The sequence below is a fragment of the Corvus brachyrhynchos genome, unplaced genomic scaffold, assembly GCF_000691975.1.
Source record: "Corvus brachyrhynchos isolate BGI_N302 unplaced genomic scaffold, ASM69197v1 scaffold43, whole genome shotgun sequence".
In the NCBI taxonomy this organism is placed as follows: Eukaryota; Metazoa; Chordata; class Aves; order Passeriformes; family Corvidae; genus Corvus; species Corvus brachyrhynchos.
The window spans coordinates 1,068,745-1,093,775 of record NW_008237353.1 but is presented as its reverse complement, the minus strand read 5'-3'; the positions used below and the strand labels follow the sequence as shown (position 1 = coordinate 1,093,775).

The 25,031-nt window shown below is 40.3% G+C and overlaps 1 protein-coding gene across 1 annotated transcript in view; it reads right to left on the bottom strand.

Annotated features, from left to right (window-relative positions):
- PHACTR1 (phosphatase and actin regulator 1) overlaps nt 1–25,031 on the bottom strand; it is a 145,745-nt gene that overhangs the window by 101,785 nt on the left and 18,929 nt on the right. Inside the window, exon 2 of the mRNA XM_017730649.1 lies at nt 20,756–20,920. Within this exon, the coding sequence (XP_017586138.1) occupies nt 20,756–20,894 (139 nt within the window). The 5' untranslated portion in view covers nt 20,895–20,920. The remainder of the gene's footprint in view (nt 1–20,755; nt 20,921–25,031) is intronic.

Below are 25,031 nucleotides of genomic sequence, written 5' to 3'. Positions count from 1 at the left end.
CAATCTAGCACCCTTGAACTGCTGTGTCTGAAGCTCAACAAATCTTTCCCTTCCACGAACTGCTGTGTCTGAAGCTCAACAAATCTTTCCCTTCATTCTCCATTGAGGTAAATAATGGAGAAGTTTATGCAGAGCAGTGCACATGTGTGTATTGAAGAGTCTGTGCTGGTGTAATAGTCAGCTGTGATTGATCCCATCACCCAAATGCTGGAAAGTCACACAATCATTAGCAAAGGGGCTGTTACAAAAATGAGGATAAGACATGAATTAGGTCAGTAACAGTTCAGACTTAATTTTGTTTCAAATGGCCTGCATTATATTAGGTTTGAATCAGATCTGTGTGCAATGAGGCTAAGGCTCTGGTGACAGGATTTGGTAAATCCTGTCCATTTATCTTATTTAAAATATCTCTTCTCATATAGAATTATGGACACATTATCCAGCCAGCTAACTGCATTTTTAAAGGTAATCATGTGAGTGAAACTTGACTGTCCAAATATTTATGTAAAGAAAATGCCAGTAGTCAGATATGCATGACTGAAATAAATGAAAAACCAGATAAAGAGATGTTTTGCCAGACTAATATTTATGAAAGCTAGGTATACAAAACTTTAATGCTAAAGTAACATATCTATGCCTCTGCTTTAGGAAAATATGATAGTAGGAAAATATCCTAAAGCATGGCTTTATGACATGAGGTGCTCTTTAATTTTCGTTCATTATAAATTACTTAAAGATACAGGGGAGCACTGCCATTTTTAACACCAAAACAATGTCAAAGCCCCTTGATAAGTTTGAATCAAAAATTTTTCCCTCAGTGCAGAAATACTTCTCCCCTCACCCTCCAACTTTGCTCCATTATGTCTCTGAGATCTCCCAGTAAATCTTGAGAAATGCCTAATACTACACAGTATATATACTTTGTGCCTTTGAAAATGCTATATGAAAAAGATTAACCCATACCAAAACAGAGCACATTTTAACAACCTTCTTTATGGCTTCAGCCATAGCAGCTATGTGCAGCTGCTATGGAACATGGCTTGTCCAAGCTCCCAGCAGGAGTCTCTGAAAAAAGCAGTGAGCCAAGCTGCCCATCCCAGACCAACAACTCATAGAGAGAAAAGACAACTAAAGCATGAGACTTCACTAATGAAAAGTCCTTGCAGAGGACTTACACTTGAAAGTGAAAAGAAAGAGGGAGCAGTGTCCGCTGCTTGTAACCTTTTTTCTCAGTTTATTCTTTGAGAAAGGCAAGTTCTGCAGGACTGGTTCTCCTGCTCTGAATTTCATGGAGATTTCTCCGCACAAGGTTCAGAGCAGTTTTAATATGCAAATGCACATCAGCTTCCAGAAGCTTCTTTGAAGATATCACAAAGTCCAATCATGGTATTGCTGCTAGGTTTTCAGTCCCCAGATTATAACACTTTTATCTGAGAATGTGCTTAAATGGATAACGCTAAGTATATGAATTTATGAGTATTTGTTTTTCTGGTCTGTTCAATATCAATTCTGCACTGTCATGAGTTACACACTGAAGAAGAACAATAGGACTACAGTTTTCTTCACAGTATCTGCATTATTCCGACTATACATCAAAAAAAAAAGAATGATTGGCATAGTTGTAACACAAACATGAGAATTTCCAGTAATATTTAATCAGGTATGAAAGCTTAGTGGTAACTGAATAGCCAGCATTTTTGTACATTCCAGACCTAGTCGAAATGTTGTACATATTTCATTGCTAGGAATTTAGATGTGAACTTCACCAGAGCTCAAGCAATATTTGTACCTGAACATGTGATCTAGGCACATTTGTAGCTAACAGCATTATTAAAAATTAATCTTTATAAATACATAATCATATTTCTGTGTCAGGGCAACTTAAGTGGTTTCTGATCTCCTGCTGTTCTTCACAAAATGCTGCAATAATATGTTTTGTCCTTTTCTCAAACAACCTTACTGCTGGTGCTGTGGATAACTATCGACTACCATTAAAACAATACAGTTAATAGGCAAGAGTTGTGAGGTGTGTGCATACACAGATGGGTAGAGAGAAAGACGTGGAGAGAACAATGTTTTGTAGGTGAGAAGTGTTGCATTTTTTCCTTTTAAAGAACAGTGGTTTTTGGCTTTCCAGTGCCAGTCTATTTTGTTACTAAGTGGTTATTTGCCTGTCCTGATGCAAGCACTCTATATATCCCCCCAGCTGAAGAAGAAGCACGGATTCTATTGAGTATTTTTCTAATTTGAGTAGAAAATTGCAATTATTTTGCCAAATCCTCTAATTAGCAGATGGTATTACAGCCATTGTCGGTCAGATACTTCTCTCAGTACACTAGAGCAATCCCTTTATTCTCAAGCGGGTCACGGACATGTAATCAATGACAGTATTTCCACTTTACTCTCCTGTAATTAAGTAGAATTTACTGAGGAAACAACATGACAAATATAAGACCACTATTAAAATGTTTGAAACCCTGAAACTGTTTTGCTAGCATTGTGATAAAACCAACTCAGAAAAAGCATTATGGATTTTCTGATGGAGCATCCAATCTGCCTGTTCTCATCTTACATACATTTGCCTGAGGTTTGGGTACACCTGGAACATGGCTTTGATGAGAACTGTCATATGTAAAGCTCTCCAACAATCTCAAACCCACTTCATTAACACCAAAGTGATCTAATTAACTATACCTACATTATATACCTCTAAAAACTGATGCCACAAAACCACACCTACAGGTATATTTTTAAAGACCTGCTATTCTCAAACAGGAAGGCAGTTCAAATATCAGTATTGCCAAAGGGTTGTTAGCTCCTTAAATCCTACCTTTGTGATCACTGAGGCAAAAGCAGACTGTTAGTTTATTCTCTTGCCTTGGAATCACCAGGAACAGGTCCAGTTAGCTACATCTTCACTACAAACAGAATCTCTTCAAACTGGCCCACTGCTGTAAGCAGCACACAGTAGCCAGGAGAAGTGGGACAGGTAAATACACACGTGTCAACAAGACATCTGAGTTGCACTAAAATAGGTTCATCAGGACTTATATTTCCCAGGAATCCAATATTTAACGTGGGAGTTTCTTTACCTGTATCTGTAAAAAAGATTGGTGCCGGCAGCATCGAAAATGGTGCCTGACTGGTTTTTTATATTGACTCTTTTCAAAGAATTTACTCCATTTCCACCATGCTGCTCCATGTTTTGTAGCCTCCTTGAGCTTAATGCGCTGTGTGCAAATCTGACAAGCTACTCTGTCAGTTTGTACAGTTTCACCTGGCTGAATGTTCCCACCAAGGTCTGAAGTCATTCACAACCCAATTCATTTGCATTGCCCTGGCACTTCACTCAGTAATGCTCAAAAGTGCCCAAGAGTGTCCTGAGTCCCTCTGAACACTGTGGTGCGAAGCAACATCCAGACAAACAAACCACTAGGAATTGAGGTGAAAATTTTCACTTCTCATAAGCTTCTTGGCCACTAGACATTTCAGTTGCAACTAAATCCAATAGGAATTGTTCATTTGAAACTCTTGATGGGCTTTGACAATCCTAGAGAGGAGGAAAGAGCATATGCCTGTGCACATTAATGTACTGCTGAAGGAAACATGCCCTTCCTCCTGAATCTCATACTGAAATAAGAGGAGATGGAAGAATTAGGCACCTTCTTATACAGGTCCAGACACTTCACACTCACTTTACATCTCACTGGTATTATCACAGCTGTATCAAGAAGAGACCTGCAAATCTAGTAAAACATTTTACTTTTTAGAGACTTCTCAGTGTCTGTATTTTTGGGGAGCATTAATAAAATAAGAAAAAAGAGCCTAAATTACTCATGTCTCATTTCAAAGCTAGAAGATGCTGAAAACAGAAACGTACTATTTTTAAGTCCTCCATTGCTTTTACTTCTGCTCAGGGTCATCCAATCCATAAATTCAATTCAAAAGTAACATAAAATATGCATATGTTTACATAACAAAGGCTAAAAATGTTCTACAAATGGCAAGAATGGGAATGGCTTTTAAACTATATAGCAAAAGTAACAAATTAAAATAAAACATGGATAGTAAGAACTAGAACATATACCATTTTATGCCTCTCCAGCTCGTTCCAGCTTACTGAGTTATGCAGTATCTTTTATTTATATATCTCTCTACATCTATATATATTGCCCTTGAATAAGCTGCTCTGGAAGGTTCACTCCCTAAGTTGAGTCATTATGTGTTTCTTAACACACTTAATCTCATAGAATAGCTGCTCACACCAATCCACACCTAGCACATGCTGCAAAAACGTAATTTTTGAGCTACATATCTTCAGTATATGGATTTCGACTAGATTTTTAGGACTAGAAAGAGAAAAGTAAGAGTGAATGCATGCGAGCATGTGTAAATGTGCAATTATCACATCTACTCACGCTTGTCTTCCTGCCATCTAGATTTAGCCTCTACCTTTGTTCCTCAGGTAGCATATTGTCTGCCTCACACTTTTTATCTTCAAGCACTGAGCAGAGGTTCACTTCAAACTAGGAATCAGCTTGATAACTAAAAGACCTGTACCTGCACAGAATAAAATGGACTTGTAGAACAACGCACTTTAAGGCAAAATTAATGCTTTTCTTTACAATGCCAGTATTGCCCAACCTGACGAATTTAATAGGAAATACCTAGATATAACTGCAAGCAAAATTTGACCTGAAATATCTGAAATAGGGGTGTAAAGCAAAGTACAACTCGATCTTATGTAAGCAAAAGTCAATTGTTATTTGCTGCTTTGTGTTATCCGAGTGACATTGGTGCTAACTATTAAAAAAGAACTGGGAAAGATCACACTGCAAAATAAAATGAAGTGAAATCTTAGCCTAGCACTGCTCTGTGGTTAGCACGACTTTAAGGCAATCTGTGCTTTGTTTATCCTCTCCCTGCCTGCCCACTGGGCTGCAGGACAGAAGACAAGCTGAGAAAATACTGTGAGCCAAGGAGCTGGCCTAGATGCCTGCCTGAGATACCTAAAGGCAAGCTTAGCTTTGGACGAGGCCCTGATGGTTGTCTCTTACAGTTTCTCTGTGGGAGATATTCTCTGGACAGATCCAGGACTTCCGCAGGCATTTTACCTGATGTAAAAGGGCTGAAATGGGAGTGATGAGTCACACCACGCCTCTTGTGCATGCTCTGCTCCTAGCATGGGTAAGGTCTTCTGCTGTCAGTTCCTGCAGTGAACATAATACTGTCAACATCTGTCTGGGACACCTCTGGCAGGAAGAACTGGAGCCTCAACTTACATTGCATTGAGGAAGCTGCTATCTGACTTAAGGATTCTCCCATGATATGCAGCATGGAAAAATGAAACAAAATTCCCCAGAGGTGCACTCTGAGCAATCTCAAAGCTACCAGTATTAAAAGGATAGAAAACAGCCGAGGTTTTAGTAAAATGCAGTGGGCCACTGGCTGCAGAGGCTATCCTGTGGCACAAAAATGATTGCAGGCAGCTGGAAAGAAGAGACAGATCAGTATGCTCATGTTAGCTCAGGGTTGATTCCAATTTTTAAAAACCTTATCAATTTCCTAGCCTAATACTTAGTGAAATTTAATTAAAGTGGTGTTTGAATTTAAGTATTTCACCATATTATCAGCTACCCACTCAGTACAACACTGCTCTCGTCACAGACAGACTGATTGTGGTTTATACAGCACTTGCTGCTTCTCCACAGAGGGCTGATTGGTCCCATGATGATCATGCTCCTCCTGATTTCCAGCTGTTACATTTCATTAAGAGACAGCTAAAACTGCATCAGTGGTTTTCTCATATTACTTTTCCACATAAGCAGTTGGTTCGATTACCATGGGGATGCCAAGAAGTCAGGAACAGGATGAGAGGGTGGCATGTGAGAGAGAGTCTCTTCCTACACAGAGGTAGTCCCACTTCAGAAGACCTCGGGAAACACTCTCATGAGCAAGTCACAAATGAAAATGCCTAAAGATCTCTTGGAGACTAATGGGACCAATGCATTTACATTATTCAAGAAAAATGAAACAGGAAAAATTAAGCAAACAATGAGAAATCAGCATTTTGTAAACAATCTATTTGTTATTCATCAACATAATTTTATTCCACAGTTATCTCCTCTAATAAATGTGTGTGCCTTTTTTGTGTTATTCTTTCCTTGAGAGCATTACTTAAAATAGTCTGCTCACTATTTGGAGTGTTGTAGATATACAGCAGAAAGCCTCCTGCAGAAAGTCTTCGCTACATTTTTACAGAGAGTCAGGCCCGTTGTCACTGAAGGTGATGAGATTTTACAACCGAGTTTAACAGACAAAAGGATGCCCTATATCATCTGCTGCAGGCAGGCACTGTAGTGAACTTGAACATGGGCATAGATTCCAGGGGAAAAAAGTAGGACATAAGCATATATACATATACAGGTTTTACAGAAATAGCAAGCGTTAGATGAATAGGGAGACTCTACCCTACTTGCTGCAGATCAACTGTAATATGGATCTAGGGCTCCTGAATATTAGCCCTCTTTTTATCCAGCTTCTCTGCAGCACAAGAGGCATCATTAGACCAGCAGCAGAAGTACTTTGCTTAGCCCATACCTTGCCACATATGCTTGAAAAATCTATTGCTTTGCTCATCTTAATCTACAGAGAGTTTCTGACCAAGGTCACACACCACTTATTCATAATATGCATACTGGTACCATGTTTGCTCTGACACCGGCTAAGAGAGAGCTCTGCTCATCTGGAGATACTGCTGGGTTTATTAGATAGTGCAATCCTCAAAGCCCCTCTTCTGTTTCCCTCATTTATCTGTGCAGTGAACTATGATTTGGCCTGTTTTCAATTAGCACAGAAGGGGAGCGTCTCACCTCTCTTCCCCTGTGGCTTTTCTATCCTGTGTATTTGCAACGTTCACTTTTATAGCCTTTCCTTCGAGGGATGCAGGAAACAAAACGGACCAATATAACTCATACTGCAGTGTGGGGCAACAAGGTTGCTCCAATATACACAGTATTTCCTGGATGAAATGATGTTGCCAAGACAACAGATATCACATGTAAAAGCCACTCTTCCTCAAGGCACATAATTCCACAGATAAATTCTGAAGATCTGGTCAAATACAAGTTCTTTCTTTCGGTGGTCATTTTGATGATGAGGACACTAGGAGAAAAATGTCATGACTATGCTGAAGAGCTCACAGCCAGTTCAATTCAATAAATGAACCAGTGCTAGAAGACAAATAAATGGTGAAACAGTTATGTCTTCACTGGCAACAGGGGCTCCAGGCCTCTGGAAACCAGTGCTCAGGTGTCAGCACATGGGATCGCCAATGGGATGCTGTTAATGGTTCCTGACTGATGGGTAGCAGTGGCTGGCTCAAGAACTTCTACAAGAGCAGCTCAGCTAACTCCTTCACAGCAGATGGAAGAATATTAAAAATAATGCCCTGACCAAAATGTGAATTAGCATTAATTTTGTTAATTCAGTGGCACTAATTTAAGCCTCAGCTGCCTGCATTCAGAAGGTGTGACATTATGAATGACACAGCTGAGGCTTGGCTTGATCTAAGTGCAGTCACTCAAACGAGGGCAGCTGAGTTAAGCTAGTCTCACAACCCTTGCAGTGAAATCAGGAAATGGACTAATCTGCTAGACTAACAAATGGGGGGATTTTGATTGGTTTTGTCAGCTTCTTGCGGTGCATTTTAGCCTGCAGGAATGCTGTTTGCAAATTAATGCCAGAAACACCACAGCGTCACTGGCCTCTCATTTCAGCACAATGCCTTTGCAGATTCTGATGCAAAAAATCAACATCAATATTTAGAGGTAGCCATTCCAAACTGGAAGCTTTCTGGGGCGTAAACATCACATATAAATAAAAGATAGTGCGTGGACTTGGTTACTAGCAGGGACGAGTACGTGTGCCAGAGCTCCTGCATTGCTGCTGCCAGGATGAGAGAGTTCTGTGTTATGGAGATCAACAGTGGATGCCTGACTGACTATATGGTCAGTTCAGATCCATCACTAATTAAGAGTAGCTGTCGCTGATTTAATTCTTTTAATTTATAAACCAATACACATAGATTTTCTGTAATAATCTTCCCACGACAGTTCTGCATTTGCCTGCCTGCAGAGGAACCTCCAGATCGCTCTCAGGGTTCTGATCCAAACCCTGTAAACACCTGCAGAGAGCCCTTCACACCCTGGCTCTTTTCAAAGCAAATGGAAGCATGAGGACACACAAGGATTCTCCACTGATCATAGAATCCCAAATTATTTCCATAAACAGTTTCTCAGAAGCTTCTTATTCCGATGCTTATCTTCTTACAGAAGGACAGTTGACGAGAAATGTTGCAGATATTCTGGAGTTAATACTGAGGTTATAAGAGGATGCGATGTGTGCTGCCACTCTTCTAAACTCATTGCCCTAATGTCTTGGGGTGACGTTATGATGTGTATCCCATATTGCTGCCTATGCCCAGAAATTAAAAAACAAGAAGAGCCAAAGTATCCTTTTCCATAGCAGCCAGCCAATGTCTTGTTTTCTCCCATTCCTTTCTGCATATTTTTAGCAACAGCAGTGGCTTTCTTGTCTTTATCTGCCTTCACTGGCAATTCTACTACCTCTTTCCAATTTTGGCAAACATTGGTCAGGACAAAAGATCATAAATTTGTAATGTTTCTAAAGTTCTGGAAGGCTGGCTAGGGAAACTTGATCCAAATTGCCATTCCTAGGCTTGTGATCAGACAGCAAAAGATACAGGAAGGAGAAACCCATACAAAATTGTGTTTCAAAAGTTCTGTTCCTCATGGAATTATTGAGTTTTTTTTTCCCCCAACTGTAAAGAATCCTTCAGCCTGAGGAGCAAGATGATGTACAAGAAGCCAGTAGGCAGTGAGAAAAAATGCTACCACTCAGGCACATGCAAACTGTAGCCCAAGTGTCAGATATCTGAGTATTTCACTCAAAGCCAACTACATCTTTTTTTAAACTGATGTTTAATCTACCTGTAGCATATTTTCTTATTAGACAGGAAACTGGGAGGAATGCTACTATGACTACTTAATACAGACTTGATCCTATGCCCACAAAAACTAGAGAGAACCAAATGATCATTTTATGGGGCTTTTGATCAGGTCCATAAAGCACACAGGCTATTAGATGTACATGTACAGTTTTGAAAATGTAAGTGCCAGTACAGAAGTGTAAATGCAGTATTGATTCTTGATGATAGTGATAGAAATTCATGGGCTTCAAAGTGTCTTGAGGCAGAACTTAACTACAAAAGGATGCTTTTAAAAATATACGTGCACACCCTGGAAACATTCTGCCAGCAGATATTGTTTATTACTGCAAAGAGCTGATCACCTACTGAGTCCAACAGTCTTCTTTTGGGAACAGCACCTCAGAAAGGAGATTGTGCAGCTGGCAGAAGCCTTCTTGGCCAATCCGTATGACCGAAGGCTTTGGTATTCAGCAGTTCCTGCCAGGCACCCTGTGCTCAGTGAAGACAGAGGCAGAATTTATCAGCTTTAGCAGGAAGAAAATCTAACTCATTGCCAACCATTTTCAGCACAAATATATGTCATTGCCTTCAGGCAGAAGCATATCTGGGCATTCTTTGGTCCTTCCTCAGAGTACTTCTTATCTGTGCACATTCAGCTGTCAGCCCCATGCTACTTTTAACTACAGAATTAATGAAGAGCACATGGAGACCAAGAGCTTCCTGCAAAATAGGGGGAGGTGAGCCATTGGTGTTTTCAGATTCAACTGGTAGCTAGTGGCACTCAAATGCCCTATAACTTTTCTTTTAGAATAGGTAAACAATGCTGTTGGTTAAGTTTAAAAAGTTATGATTCACCACAGCAAAAGAATGATTTTTACTGCCTGTTTTGATAAATAGAATTGTTTGGGATTGCCAGATTAACTTGGAGAGATGTAAATAGAACTCTGAGGATATAAAGGACCAATAGTGTTAATTACCAAATTAAAACCTTTCAAAGAGGAACTAAGGTCTGTCCTTCAAAAATGCACATGCACATACTCATCTGCAAAATTAGAGACTGAGATACTCCATTTTTCAACCTAGAAACATATACCTGAAACATATACCTGCTACTACTCCAGCAAGAACAAAAGAAATTGTGGGTCATGTTCAGCATCATGGATCTACTCTACCACTACTTTTATCTAAGAGTGTGGCATATCCTGTATGTAATAAGCAATTCCGTTGCAGTTAACAACAGATAGCCTATGTCTTCAGCCTCCACAAACAAACAGTAACCAAAATAAGTCTTACTTTTAACTACTTCTTTGTACAGACATCATACTGTGGAACTGAAACATTCATCTGAAAGTGTATCAATAAAGCAAATCGTTAATATTAAAAAAATCTGTACGTTTCTTTGAAAAGTGAGTTTAACTTCTAAAAGGAATGAGTAGTGTTCCCCCATGCTTTTGGTTTCCAAGATTTCCTTCAACATTTTAGCAATCCTTTTTATTACAGTAATCCAAAAGTCCCTCTGAATTACTTGACTTTGTGAGCTGCAGATCTGAAGAAACTTTACATATGGAAAGACTGACCAAAAAAAAAAATAAAAAACCTGGTCAAATTGCAGTCAAGTCCTGCAATACTTAACAGTCCAATATCCACACGTGTTGTTCGCCAGGACTCATGAATGGAGGTGTTGCAGTGCACGTGGCAGTGGCCACTGCAGCAGAGCATTAGGAGGATTGCTGGACAGGCCTTCAGAACACTGAGGTCTAATCCTCACCCCTTGGTTACGGTGAGTTCCCATGTTCCTACTGGTTCTTAGTTCACGTTTTATTGCTTTAGGAATTCTCCACCCAGTTTTATCTACGAGTTCATGTTTATGTATTTCCCCTAGCTGCTTATGTATTAGTTCCGGAAAGTTCTCCATTCTTCAATGCCCCATTGGTCTACTCATGTAATTCCCTCCCTTAAGTTATCCTTATTGGATATTCCTCTGTTGTCTCCCCCCCCTTAGTCGATCCCCATTGGTTGTTTCCCTTTGTTCCACCCCCTTATAAAAGGCTGTGTTCTCCCTTATCCCTGGTCTTTGTTCCTGGACTCTCCACCTGCTATAAACCAGCTGGAACCTCTCGTCCGTTGCCTCCGCCGATGTTTTTACACCACGTTTGTTTGGGGCTCGCTCCTTGCGAAGGAGCCAGCTTTCCCTGCAAGCTGCAGCTGACACCAGGGACGTCTGCAGCTGGACACTGTGCAGCCCCAACAGTGTCACCGAGGGCCTTCGTCAGACTGGGTCCTTACACGGATGCCTCAGCAGCAGAATTTGGAAGAGAACACAACAGCTTTCTCTCTTCATTAAGTGTTCTTATCATCACCTTGGACTTCCTTTGCCAGTCCCCAAGGCAGTCCAAGTAGCCAGGTACAGCTTTCACCAAACAGAGCCTCTAGAATGCATCTCTTGTGGCACCTCAGGTTATCTCATCTACTCTTTCCTGCCCATTAGCTCCTGTATCTACTTACACAGTGCTCAGGAAAAGCAATCTGAATTGGTAATTCAAGGAGGTTCACCAATACCACATTAAACACTTATGTGGACACTTTAATTCAGAACTAAATTTGCCTTGATGAATTAAAATAAAATGAATGAGTTTATGAACTGCATAAACATCCGCCCAAGGGTTTATGTTGTTATAACTAATCTGTTTCATATTTATGGTTTAAATAATTCAAGTTACAATGTATAAACAAGTCCTTGAATAAACAAGACTTAGACCAAGATTTCTATGAAACTGTTCTTCATCAAGCTATCTTTGATTTCCAATTCATAATCTGTTTTCCTATTAAACCCCTGTACACAGGGCAATTCAGTTTCTCTTTCTAGCAACTATTTATTTTTCCTCAACATACTAGCCTCAGCATCTCTGGAAAGAGGTCATGAAGCTTACGGTTTTGTCTGAGTGATTGTCACCCATGCGTCAGGTCCCCATGGACCTGGAATTCTCATCTCTGTTGCCAATACCCTATATATCCAACGGTATGTGCCTTTTTAATGCAGCTCATGGACATGGAAATAAAGGGCAACTACCGTGATTAAAATATCCCATCAGGTTAGACCCACTGAGCTGCATGCTCACACGACCATACCAACCCATTTCCCAATCACAACATGGGTCACATGTCACAGCAGGACTCACTTGAGGTACTGCCATGCTGGCCCTGGGGATTCCTGCTTCATTTCCCCCCTGCAGGAAACACTGAGCGAGAGCAAAACAGTATTCTAGGAATAAAACTTCCTCAACAGCACTTCTCAGCGAAAGCATCATTGTGAAGACAAATTTCCTCATGGCTTCGTGTCACTGTGAAATGTGATTTTTTCCTGTGCCTTTATAGAGGCAGTGAAAACCTAAAGAACAAAAGCCAGCGGTCTGAGAAATACTAATTATTATCCATGCTTCACATGCAATCTAAAAATAAAAAGCAGCTTCAACACATTTTGTTGTTAAATGAAATAATTCTAAAATAATCTGTAAGGACCCAGTCTGACGAAGACCCTCCATTCATGAGCCATGGCAATAGAAGCTGAGGATATACAACAACTTTTTACACAAGAATGAGCTTCTTCCAAATATATTCTCTCTCCCCACAGCTAGATATTCCATTATTGCTGATTTGTTGCTAAAACACTTAAAATATTTCCAATGGAGCTTGTTCTCTAATCCATGTATCATGAAGAAGCTTATGCTTTAACAGCATCTATTTGCACTCATCGGAATTTGTACTTTTTCTAATGGATTAATTGTATTACACTATTTTAACATGAATGCACTGTTGTAGAGTTATGTCACAGCATTAGAGTTTGGGTGGCCTCATATAATCTTCACACAGCAGCTGGAAATGTAATTAGCATAAAAACCAAACAGCCTCATTAAACATCTCTTTCCTGTAAGAAGGGACACATTTAGAGGCCTCGTTTCACACATTCCATTACAGCTGGCACGGGGCTAGAACAATCCCCAGACTCATTTTTCAGTCCAGCTAAGCAAAGTCCTCTTCTTAAATCCTGGAAATATTCTGCAGCAAATCTCAGGAAGACACAGTGATACTGCTCTGTAGTGGAATACATGCTCCCAGGGGAGTGATTGTTTCCCCCATTTTTGAACTAGGAGCTTCCAGTCGGCAATTCAAGTATAAAAATAGACAACTGCTTTCACAGCCTTCCTTGTACAAATCAGATCTGCAACTTCTGAGTTCATTTCCATTCTTTTAATCTCTTTAAAATGACAAATCTGAAAATGCTGACAATTCAAAATACCAGCAATAGAGAGGCAAATATCACCCATCCCTTTCCCTTGCTATGAAGTGTCTCCTGCCACTCTCTTTGGGCTGTTTATTTAATTGTGAGGCTGAAAATGACCACTGGCTTTAAAAATCTCCGTGAATCCTTGGTTCCACAGCAGTAAGCAGATATACAAGATAGTTTTTCTCCCTCTATAGAATGGCAAAAGATGAAATTTTTAAAAAGTTGTCTACAGTTTTGCATGAATTCTGGTACATTTTTCTGGCCAATTTCTCAAAAGACATTAAGGAAATGTCAGTGCATACCAAGAGAAGTTGTATGCAATCCTAGAATTTTTTTTTCACTTCCAAAATTCAGAATACATCAAGTGTGCAGTTTTGGATCAATGCAAAAAATAAAACTGTGTGTGGATTTTAATTTTTATTCAGTCCTTGAACACAAGCAGTGTAATACTTCAACAGATCCAAGATACAAATGTTTTCCTGTCTACCTGGCCATTTTATATTTGAAATTCAGATTTTTAACTATACAAAATAATATCTAGTTCAAATTTCAAACAGAAATGTAAATTTGCATAATAACTCTTCTAAGATTCATCTAGAAAACACTGAAATATAATAAGCTTATTTTTTGGATTTTCCTTCATGTAAAAATATTTGCTGCATTCAATGTGCATTCAGGAACAGCCCAAGTTCCTCCAAAACGCTGCTTTTGTCCAGACAATGAGATTTTATGCTTCCCTCAAAAAAATCGCAACACAGTGAACACAGCAGCCCTTTCTAACTCTGAAAAGTGGTTGTACTGCTGGTTTTTAACAAAGCCAGAGCTCTTTTTTTTGCAAGTTTGGACTAAGTTTTACAACAGTGCCATTTTTCTCTCTTCTCCCAAAATCTTGGAAATGATCAGTGATTTTCAGCAATGCCTTAATGCTCTATGAGCTGCTCCAGCACAGCAAAAATACCTGGCTGGGACCAGCAGCTGTATCACCTGCTCGCTGTTTCACTTCAAAAGGGTCACTGGGGGTTTTACACAGAAGTATTTACAGGCTTTGTCATGGAAGAGAACAGGAAGGACTTCGGGGTATTTCAGGCTTCAGGGTGACTTCAGACCCAGCTATCCTGGAGGGGACAGCCTGCTCACTCTCTGAGTGATTCAGAATTCAGAATTGTATTTCCAAGTCATCAGAATATGAGCGTCAGGGAAGAAAAAACCATAATTACTTCTGTTCTCCATACCTAAACCTAGAAACAGTCTGGCCTGAAAGTATAAGAGGAATTCTAACTGAAATATTAATACCTTTCATATGGGATCAAATCAGATATTAAATAAATTCAGAAGAACAGAATGGGACCATAAAGTGCTTTAAAACAGTTACCCTTATTAGACAATGATCCAAACAAAACCACTCTTTTCAATGAAATTAGAACCTCTGCAGATAGATGTCAAATACTGGCACTTGGGAAAACCACATAAAGTCCCTCACCCTGTAGACCACCTCTGCAGAAGTAGAGGCAGGGGTGAGGGCAGGCATGTCTGCAGGCTGTGCTTCTCCTTTGTTTCTCCAGGCAAAGGTCTCACCTAAATCACATGACCAGTTTAATAGCCTAAGGGTTTTATGTGAAAAAACTCAAGAGGCAATTACTGGCAAAGCAGAAGGTTTAAGAGAAGCACTGGCAACATATAACTGAATTTCTCCCAACTGGAATATTCTGGAAAGAAAGGTTCAAAATATTTACCTGTTGTAGTTAGAAATAATCACCAGTAGGAATCAAATGATCTGGGTATGGTTTATGAATAACAGTTTCTTTAATTGAACAGCTTTACCACATTTTGTTTTCTTCTTGTTATTCATCAGAAACAGTGAAAAATCCTTGCCTGTAAGTGTTGCCAATTTAAGCAATCCCCTCTGCTGACTGGGAGACTTAAATTACATAAACACACTGAGAAATGATTTCTTTATATAGCATCTTTTAAAAAAAATTCTGGTTGGAAAAACCAAAGCAACAAGGCTTAACAAGTGGAAAAAAAAGATTTGGGCACAAAATTAATATCTGTTTTAAAGCAGATTTTGGGAGTGAGGCAGATAAAGGTTGGATGAGTTGACTTTGTTGTGGCTCACTTACTATCTTTAAATGGCTTGAGTGAAAGCAAAAGGAAGAGCTTTTAGAGCGTGTTATACTCTCCATAAAAAGTAAACTGAAAAAATCCACATGCTCCCTTTTGTGGCATTGTCTACAGTATTGCACTTAAATCTTTAAATCCAGAGTGCAGACCTCATTTATTACTATTTAACAGAGGAACTGCTAGCAAGAGAAGATTGTCATTCTCTGTACAGATAACTATTAAAAGAGTCTTAAGGCCCTTAGGCAGCAGATCAACCCACAAACCTGCACTGAATGTCCTTTTTCCCCAAGCCAACTGATGATGCTTGGCTCACAGTGGTCTGCCTTTTGGCTCTTCTCATATTCTGGTCTACTTCAGCCCCAGTCTTTATCCCTTCCAACTCCCCAGTCCTACACCTTGAGACAGGTTCTTGAACACCAACCCCTACAATGTTACCTGAGCCAATGAAGCCTTAAATGAAACAGGAGCAGGTCTTCCCTATTCTCAGTAGGGTACCCCAAGCATGAGGCTGGAAAGTCACAGTTGTGTCCTCCTCTGGTCACAGAACACGACGTGGCTCACTAGCTCACCCGTGGGTTTTGGGATGGGAACTGTGGCACCAGAGGACTGATATGTGATCACTGCCCTGTGGAAGAGGATTGTAAGTATTTCTAGGAAGGGAGCCTGGGACACAAATAAAAGGAGGTTTCAACATATCTAGGAGGAAAGGCTGAGTTGAAAAGATTTCCTTTTCTCTCTTTAGTATTAGTGGTTGTCTCAGACTACCATCTACTTGGCAACAGAGCTGCTGAGGAGCTTTCCTCTGACACTCTCTGCTCATTGTACAGTGTGCCAATGTACCTAACCCAAACATTGCTGAATCCTTTGCTCTCCTACTTACAGCTGAGCTTTCTTTACACCCTTTAATTTCTCACCATTTCCTGCTTTCCTCATTCCAACCAGTGTCCTTCAAGTACAAGTTACATGCTTCCTCCTCCCTTTTGCCTGAGCACTGCAATTCAGGAAGCAAGGATGGGGAAAGACATATGCACCAATTCTTTAAAATGAAGGTCACCAGAAATGGAAATGACAAAACAAGACATTTTTTTCTACTCAAACTCCTCCAGCAGCTGAAAGACTTTTTTTCTGAAAGGTTGCAAACAGTTGGCTTTTGATGAAAGTGGTGATAGAAACCTTCAATAGTATTTCAAGTAAGCACAGAATCTATTTCCCCTAAAGCTTCTTTATTTCAGAAGCAGTTCCTTCTCCAAAACATCTCCAGGAAATGACATTTCAGCATGTGTATGGCACTGCAATAGAACAACCACATACCCAGGAACATTTTTCAAGTTCACAGCAAGGTGAGCAGAAGATTAAGGTATTAAAAAAAAAGACAAAGGTCTAGCAGAGGAGACAGTCAGCTTGCTCTCTTGCTCTCTGCTTTGCTGATTCCCACAGTGCCCAGTGTGGCTTTTAAAACTTTGACCAGTCTTCTAGAGCCATCCCAGCTGTATCCAGCCAAGGAAATGTGCTTGGGAATAGAAAATTCTGTTTCTTCCTGGCTTCTTCTGCCTAGGTGAGGCTGCTCCTTGTCAGCTCTAAGAAACCATCCTCTCAAAAGATACAATCTTGCCATTTAGAATTTTGCCTGTTCTCCCAACTTTATCATATTTCTCATTTTGTTGAGGGGGCCTTGGTCCTGCATGGAAATAAAGGTTTCCACACTTTCTGTAAAAATCTTAGTAAGTTTAAAAAACATACAGCATACCTTTGACTGTAGCATGAATAGCAGTGTGGCAGAGTTTGATTTCTTTGTCTAACTCCCTGTATATAGAACTTCAGTGTCAGGAGAGTTTATGTTGTACTGTGGGAGTTTCATCACCCATCAAGGAACTTTCAATAGGATCTTCTGGGATAAAATGATTTGCAATTCTGACACTGAAAACCACTTTGTGCTGATAGGAACTTCACTTCTGTCCAGGAGGAGAACTAGTGTGAGAATTAACTTGTTTCTGTTCTGGCTGTGGTACACTGGTGTCCCTTACATAGTGTAATCTCCCCGTTTTTCTGAGATTGAGCCTGTCCATAGCCAAAGCCCATCTTTCATTCACAGTGCACATTCTTTACAGCTCCTTAACACACCACCTTGCAGCAGAAGAGGTTGCTCTGATCAAACCCCACGGCTCATCTGGCGCTTCCCATCTGCAAACAGATCACCCTATCCATAATCTTTTCTACATGCTCTGGCTGCTTTACAAAATACCTAATGATGATCTCACAGACAGGCCAGCTGCAAGGCAAAGGCATGAGACGTCCTGCATCAAAACCCAAGACTCTTACTTTCGTCCTAAGGCAGCACCAAGGCACTGTCAGACTTTTGACCCTTCTGCATAGTCACTACAGAGATACCAAAATCAATGTAACATATAAACTCTATGAAACACAAACATCCTTTTGACCTTCTGCTTGTCAGTGACAATCCAGTAACAAAGATGGAGGATGGGGGACTTGTTATGCTCAAATATCACAATTTGAGTATTGATGTGCTAAGAGGACTCATCTGTAATAAGCATAACATTGAGGTCCTCCATCAATCAAATTATGTATTTATTGTCTGTCTCACCTTATGCAATTACCAGGTGTCAGAAAATAACTTCTCCTATTACCTAAAAGGTTTTTTTGACCATTGACTGCTGAATTGTATTTTAAAACATTCATATCTGAATAAAGAAGCAGAGCTTTTCGTCTGATAAAGATATGGATACAAAATGTTAGCACTTGGAAATACCAAGAAAAAGGCAACCTTTCAACCTTATATATCAGTGTGACTCTTTCTTCCTGTCCTCTCCCAGAGAAGAACCTCCCATTAATTTCAAAGGAAATTTCATCAGATTAGGCCATATGTTTTGACCCTTACTACTTTTGACATTAAAAATAATTGAATCCATTGTTGCAGCAAGTAAGAGCCTAATAAAATACTTATATTACTATTTATTTTTTGATAATTACTGATGTTCTGTGCAGGTGGGAAAGCTTGGGTGCATGCCTGTAGGACACTAATGGGAATGGGGTTTTTTTCCAAGTGTCACATTTATCAGTGCACTAGAAGAAAATAAGCCTGTATTATGAAGTTTCATGCTGGCTCTCATTATGCCATCCCACTAGCTTGTCCTTTGATTTATTATAAAAATTAAATATATTTTCTCAGTGAGATCAGAGGTATTGGACAAGAGGTCATGGAAATGCTGGCAGAAAAATGCTAGTTTTCCATGTGTCAAATCTTTTGTACTACACATCCAAGGTTCAACCAATGTTTCTTAATTGCTCGGGCGTCTTGTAGGATGCTGGTGGACTCCTGTTCCCCAGGGCTGGGGATGATGGAAACTGTGAGGTCCCAGCTCTTGCACAGTTCAGAAGTAAATCTCTATCTGACTTCCACAGGGTGCTCAGCGCAAATTTGACATTCTTGTCAATTTTGCTGCATTTAGTACCAGCGGGAGCTGACAGGAGTACCAATTTTGCAGAGCAGCTGCAGGATACTGTTAACTTACTAGAATTGAAAATTTAAAAAAAAAAAAAAAAAAGTTTTGGATTCAACTGAGATCAAATCCAGTACTGCGACTGACAAATGTTCCTGAAGACCCAGCTTTTAAATTAGTTTTTCAGACACTGAACTCCCTCTTACTAGGAGAGAAGATATGCTGGCATGTCTGGTAAAACTTCCTATTCCTCTGAGAAGAGAAAATACATGTTTTCAGTCTGGTTTTAATCATTGTGTACTTTCCAAATATTTTGGTAATGGGGCAAATCTAAGCAATACTTCTTGTAGTGCCCAGAGCAGACTATGGAGCCATATTCAATCCAGCTTCAAACTAGACAGTCTAACCACAGCAGTAAGCAGCTCAGTCTCACCTCATGGAGCTGGAGAAACCACAAAAATCATCAGTAGGCAGGCTTTGGCAACCCGTGGTACCTCCTCACATGGTTATTCTCCTAGTTGTAACCAACTAAGCCAGCACACTGAAACTAGATTCAAAGTAGTTGTCCCCCCAGTGTGCACATATCCCTAAGAGCTACATGGTTTTTATGGAAATCCTGCTACACTACACTCTGGTTATGACTGATGCAGAACATGAAAGACAAGTCTTTTGTTTTGCAGAAACATGTCACTTTTCATGACAATAGCTTCTCAGCTGTCAAGTCAAAAAATATGATCATCACTCAGAGTAATATAGCCATCTATTCCAGTTCATTAGTTTTTGGCTGACGAATCAGAAAGCAGTTTAAACAGCACACAGTAAAGAACTCATTCAGGTACAAACCCTGGAAACACTTATTCTTCATTTAATCTCATTCAAGAATTCACACTTAGTTAAATGAGATGTCTCACCCAAATGTGGGCCATTTTCAGGAGTACAGGATTTGGGGTGCCACAGTTACACCCAAGTACTGCCTAAAAGCTTCCACTGTGCAATACACAGGGCAGAAAAGCAACTGGGTGGTAACTCAAGCCTCTTCTGGCACTTGAAGGAGCAAGATACCTGCTGCTTTCTTTCTAGTTCTAGTGAGAACAATAAGAAATCCAGAGAAACTTCATGTTTTCTCACAGATAATCCAGGCTAAAGACTTGCAGAACCACTTGTAGTAATTACTTGCCATCATGAAAGAACAAAGAAAAGAAACCTAAATAGATCACAAAGCTTTCACCACATGCATCAGTGCCTGGATCTGGGATTCTTGCTCAGACCAATTTACAATATAAACCCACTTTTTTACAGTTTTCCATAATTACAAAGGGTTTTGAACTAGGAGTGTGAGAAAGCAATGGCAGAAGGATGGGTGTGGCAGGAACTGAGATTTGGTTTTCTCCAAAAAACAAGTGACACATCATTCCTGCCCAATGGAACGAATAATTTCTGGTTATGCAAGTTATTCAACACAATGTCAACTTCTTCATCCTGTATTTTTCTCACTCCTCTATTAGCACTCACAGGAACTTAAATGTGGCTGAATCGACCACTAGTATTATCTTTTCATAAAGCTTTTTCCTTTATTCATAATCTGCTGAATCAATATTCAAAGATTTCTTCTGGGTTACGCTCTAGCTCTAGTAGCAGAACTTGAAAATACAGCTTTGGTGAGCTGCTGCTTTAGTTGTAGTGCACCCACTGTGTTGCTTTGGGTTTTTTTAAAGAAAACATTGGTAACAAAGTTGAAGATCTCCGTTTAGAATCTGATGAATCTCTCCAAGCCAAGCTCCAACTGTTGAAATAGATATAAACTGAGGCTGTATTACAAATGGTCAGCCTTGATGAACAAAAAGTTCCAGATTAATAAACCGGCCCCAATGCAACAGTTACCTGCTGAAGTGTGCTTAAATTTTTCACTCTTCTTCTTCCTCCATTTCCATGGCTTAAAAAGTCTCCCAAGAGTGGCAAATTTGCTTCTTCTTCTGATTGGAGGCGTGTGAGTCCCAGGTACTAGAGAATCTGAACGCATTGCAGCCAGTCTTTCCACCTCTTCAGCTGTAATTTCAGCAAGAAAAAGAGAAAAAAACAAGGAAGGTGGGAAGTGAAATAAATGCTTTAATAACTTATCAGAAAACCACACAGATGGCCAAAATTTTTCATGGACACAGAGAACCATAACAAAGGGAAAATGTAGTCCTTATTATTTTAACATTATTTCCTTTTCTTTCAGTGAAATTGTTAATCTACTGTAAAGAACAGTAGTAACAACAAGATTCAACAGGAATATGGATTATTATGTTATAAAAGTTATAATTTTTAACAAATTGTTCTACATTGCTCTAGATAGCTGGCAGTTCAGCCATCAGCCACTCCTGGGGAGGTGTGATAGAGACTGGGGAAGAGAAAGCTCAAAAAAAAGGATACAATATAATTTAGAAGAAATATTACAAGGGTTTGGTTTTTTTTAAATTGCAATGGAAAGAGACATTTCCTTTAACTAATATTTATTAAGAGCAAAGACCCTGATAAATAATGACCCTTTGGTACCATTACCGTGTCCATTAAAATTGCTTGTGTTACAAAAAGGAGCTACATTAGGAACTTCCTAGTAAGAGAGAGGGTGTTAAAAAATCACAGAATCATAGAATTGTTCAGGGTGAAAAAGACCTCTAAGATCGGGTCCAACCATTAACCCAGCACTGCCAAGTCCACCCCTAAACCACATCCCCAAGTGCCACATCTACATATCTTTTAAATCCTTCCAAAGATGGTAACTGCGCCACTTCCCTGGCAGCCTGTTCCAATGCTTTACAACCCTTTCCATGAAGAAATTTGTCCTAATATGCAATCTAAAAGCTCCATTGGCGCCACTTGAGGCCATTTCCTCTAGTCCTGCCACTGGTTACTTGGGAGAAGAGGCTGATCCTCACCTGGGTACACCCACCTTTCAGGCAGCTCTAGAGAGCAATAAGGTCCCCCCATAGCCTCGTTTTCTCCAGGCTGCCTGAGGTACTCATGATGAGACCTGTGTTCCAGAACCTTTACCAGCCCTTCTCCAGCACCTCAGTGTCTTTCTCGTAGTGAGGGGCCCAAGTCTAGTCCCATTTTTCTGCCCACTCACTGCCCTCCAATTCTTATGCTTAGCTTTTAACATTTAAACTTTTAATTTTGGGTTTTAATACTGTCCACACTTAGGGTTGAATTCCCTTGAAGGGGATAGAGGTTTTCACTGAGCTTCTGTTCTTAAGATTTCAGTTTTCTGCAGCCTTTACCCTGTAATACATCATAATAGTCTCAATACTGAAAAAAAAATCTGAAGAATTTAAATTACCCTTCCTACCTGATGAGAACAAGAGAAGTCTGGGGATGGTCACTTGGCGCAGTTATACTGCATGGTCCCCCCCATCTCACATTTGCAAGGAAAAATTTATGCTGATAGTTTTGGGAAATAATATCCTTGTGACTAGATGCACAGAGAGAGGAATGCCAGGACCACAAAGAAAACACCAACAGAGAGAAGGTACCAGCAGTCCACAAGAGAGGTTGTCTCTGTGCGGCAGCTGCCAGGGATGCAAGAGGGTCTCCCTGCCCTGGACTGAAGCATGCAGCTCTCTCCCTAAAAAAAGCATCTGCATAGTTCAGTCAGCATACAGGAAGGGGGTTTGTGTGTGGTTTGTTGTTGGGGATTTTTTTTGGTTTTTTTTTGTGTGGTTTTTTTTTTTTTTTTTAAAGTTACTGCCTTTTTTGTTGTTGTTGTTTGTTTTTTTGTTTAAAGGGATACCATTTCCTGGGCTTGTGTTGTAATGTGACACTGCCACTAACACTGATTTGAGTGGTTTGCACACACAGTCTGGATTCATAAAGACAGGATGCAGATTGTCACCTCTCTTGCTCTGAAGACAACAGACTGGTGTTTCTATTCACCTCTAGTACATTAAGTATTAACCTCAGGCATGAACAGGGGCTCAGGAACCTCCGCAAGAACACTGCTTTGAAGGGATGAGCACGCCCACTCTACACTGACAGAATCACCAGAGATTTTGGCTGGCAAATTCTTATGTATATCAATGGAAATTTTTTCGAGGCTTTAAGTGAGCCAAATTTAGGTTGGTTTTCATGGGAACAGCCAGAGACGCATTTCTAACACAAAGGAGGTTTCATTATCAGAACTCCAACTGAACTACTATTTGAGTCCCTCAGGTTTTTGCAAGAAGGTTGGTCATTTTGTTATTGCTCTTCTGTTTGTTTTGAATGTTAACACGCAACACAGTCCTTTTTCCTGTAAAATATCAATGCCGGATACAGCTGCCTGTAACTTCTTTCTGAAGAAGAAAAAGCTAGCCAGCAAGATAGAGTGAACCCAGCTGTTGCAGTAGGAATGGTTAAAAACTGCTATTCTTTGGGGTAATGGAGGGAAAGACAGACCTTTCTGAGAACATCTCTTTTCAATTTAAAGCAGAGGGAATAAAAGATAATCCGGCCAAAGCACTTCATTCTGTTCCAGCTCTTTGTGCCTGACTGCCTGGAGAAATACCTTCTTATCCAAAGAACCCATTACAAGGCTCTGTCCTGTGCAGGGGCTGGACATGCTGTATCAAGGCTGGGAATTGCCTGGTTATGCCAAATAAACCATATGGGTAAAAAGAAGAGGAAATCAGAAATTTCCTTATCCTTTCTGATTTCACTGGAACCTGCTGGGCCTTGAAGACCAGCACAGGGTACAGACCATTGCCCTCTATATGCAGACCCAAAGGGACCACACCTTTTCCCCTTCCTCCATTTTTAAGATGCCTCTAGTTCAGCATGTAAGATCCCACTGTGTTCCAGTGCTGTGATGTTTTAGAGATGCAGCTAAAAGTAATGGGCTGGTATTGTCTTTGCTGCCTTATTTGGGGGATACAGGAAGTGGCCCATTGAGCAAACTGGGAATGACACACTACTGCTGCTGCTGAATTAGGCTTCCTGCTGCGGACACTACAGCTGAAACATATTGTTCTTCTTGCTGCTCACCCTCTCCCCTTTTCCCCATCACTGAGCCAAGATCTCTGCTACCCAGGTGCCTTAGTTACTAAATCTCAGAGCTGCAACAACTTCTCTTTGATAGCTGGTCCTAACTGGTATTTCTGAGGCCATTCCCTGGAGAACTGACACCCCTTAAAGACACTCTCCTTTCACAACATACACACAGCTCTGTCCCACAACAGCTGCGCCCTCATGCCCCTGGGGAAGCTTTTCCCACTCAGGGTAAATGAGTATGGATTTACAGTCAGGCAAAACTAACATTAGAGTCAAAAAGAATTTACCCAAAGGGTGAGTTCACTGAAAGCCAAACACAGTGTAAAAACCATTCCCATATTTTGACTGCTCTTCCCTGAATTTCAGTAATGTCTCACACACAAATCTGTGGCCTCAGAGTCCTGCAGTGCCTGGCATCAGTCATGAAAGTGGCCTTTCTCCTTCATCCTCTCCAAACACACACACAGTTCCAAGCTAATGCAAGTAACAGCTCTTTTTCCTTCTCATTCGCATTTCTCAGAAGGACATGATTTTTTTTCATGAGAAATGCTCTCAAGAGCACTGCTAATTCAAAGCATAATAATCACTGGCTAGGAATAAACCACATTAGCATAAAGCCATGACAGTTTTAATACAGCAAGAATAAAAGCAGACCACAATGCAAGAAGTAAATGCCAGAATTCTGTGCTCCTCTCTGCTGCTGCATCTTTTGCTCAAGTTGGCCGGATTTCTCTGCCTTTTTGGCTCATAATGACTACTGACTGGCTGTGGGCTGCGACACCCACTGCTGACAGCAGGCTCCGTAGGCTGATTTCACACCTTTGCTGTTCCCAAAAAAGCTGGTACTTGCAGGAATGGAAAGTAACCCAGACCTTGCACTCTTTTTCTATCTCTTTTGCCTTCAAAGAGGAAAGCAGTCCCAGCAGTCCCAGCCTGATCAGTCTGCTGAACTGGGAGAGGGAACTGCCGTGTACATTAGTACCTGTAATCACACTGCTGAGATCTCATCTTGACACCGGTGCCACAAATGTGATGTTTATGTCTTACAGTTGCTGCTGATACTCAGTGCTTTTGGGAACTTGTTCTGATATTTTTCCAGGATCTGAGAGATCTTTCTGAGACACAAAGAAATACTGGGACCTGCACTTAT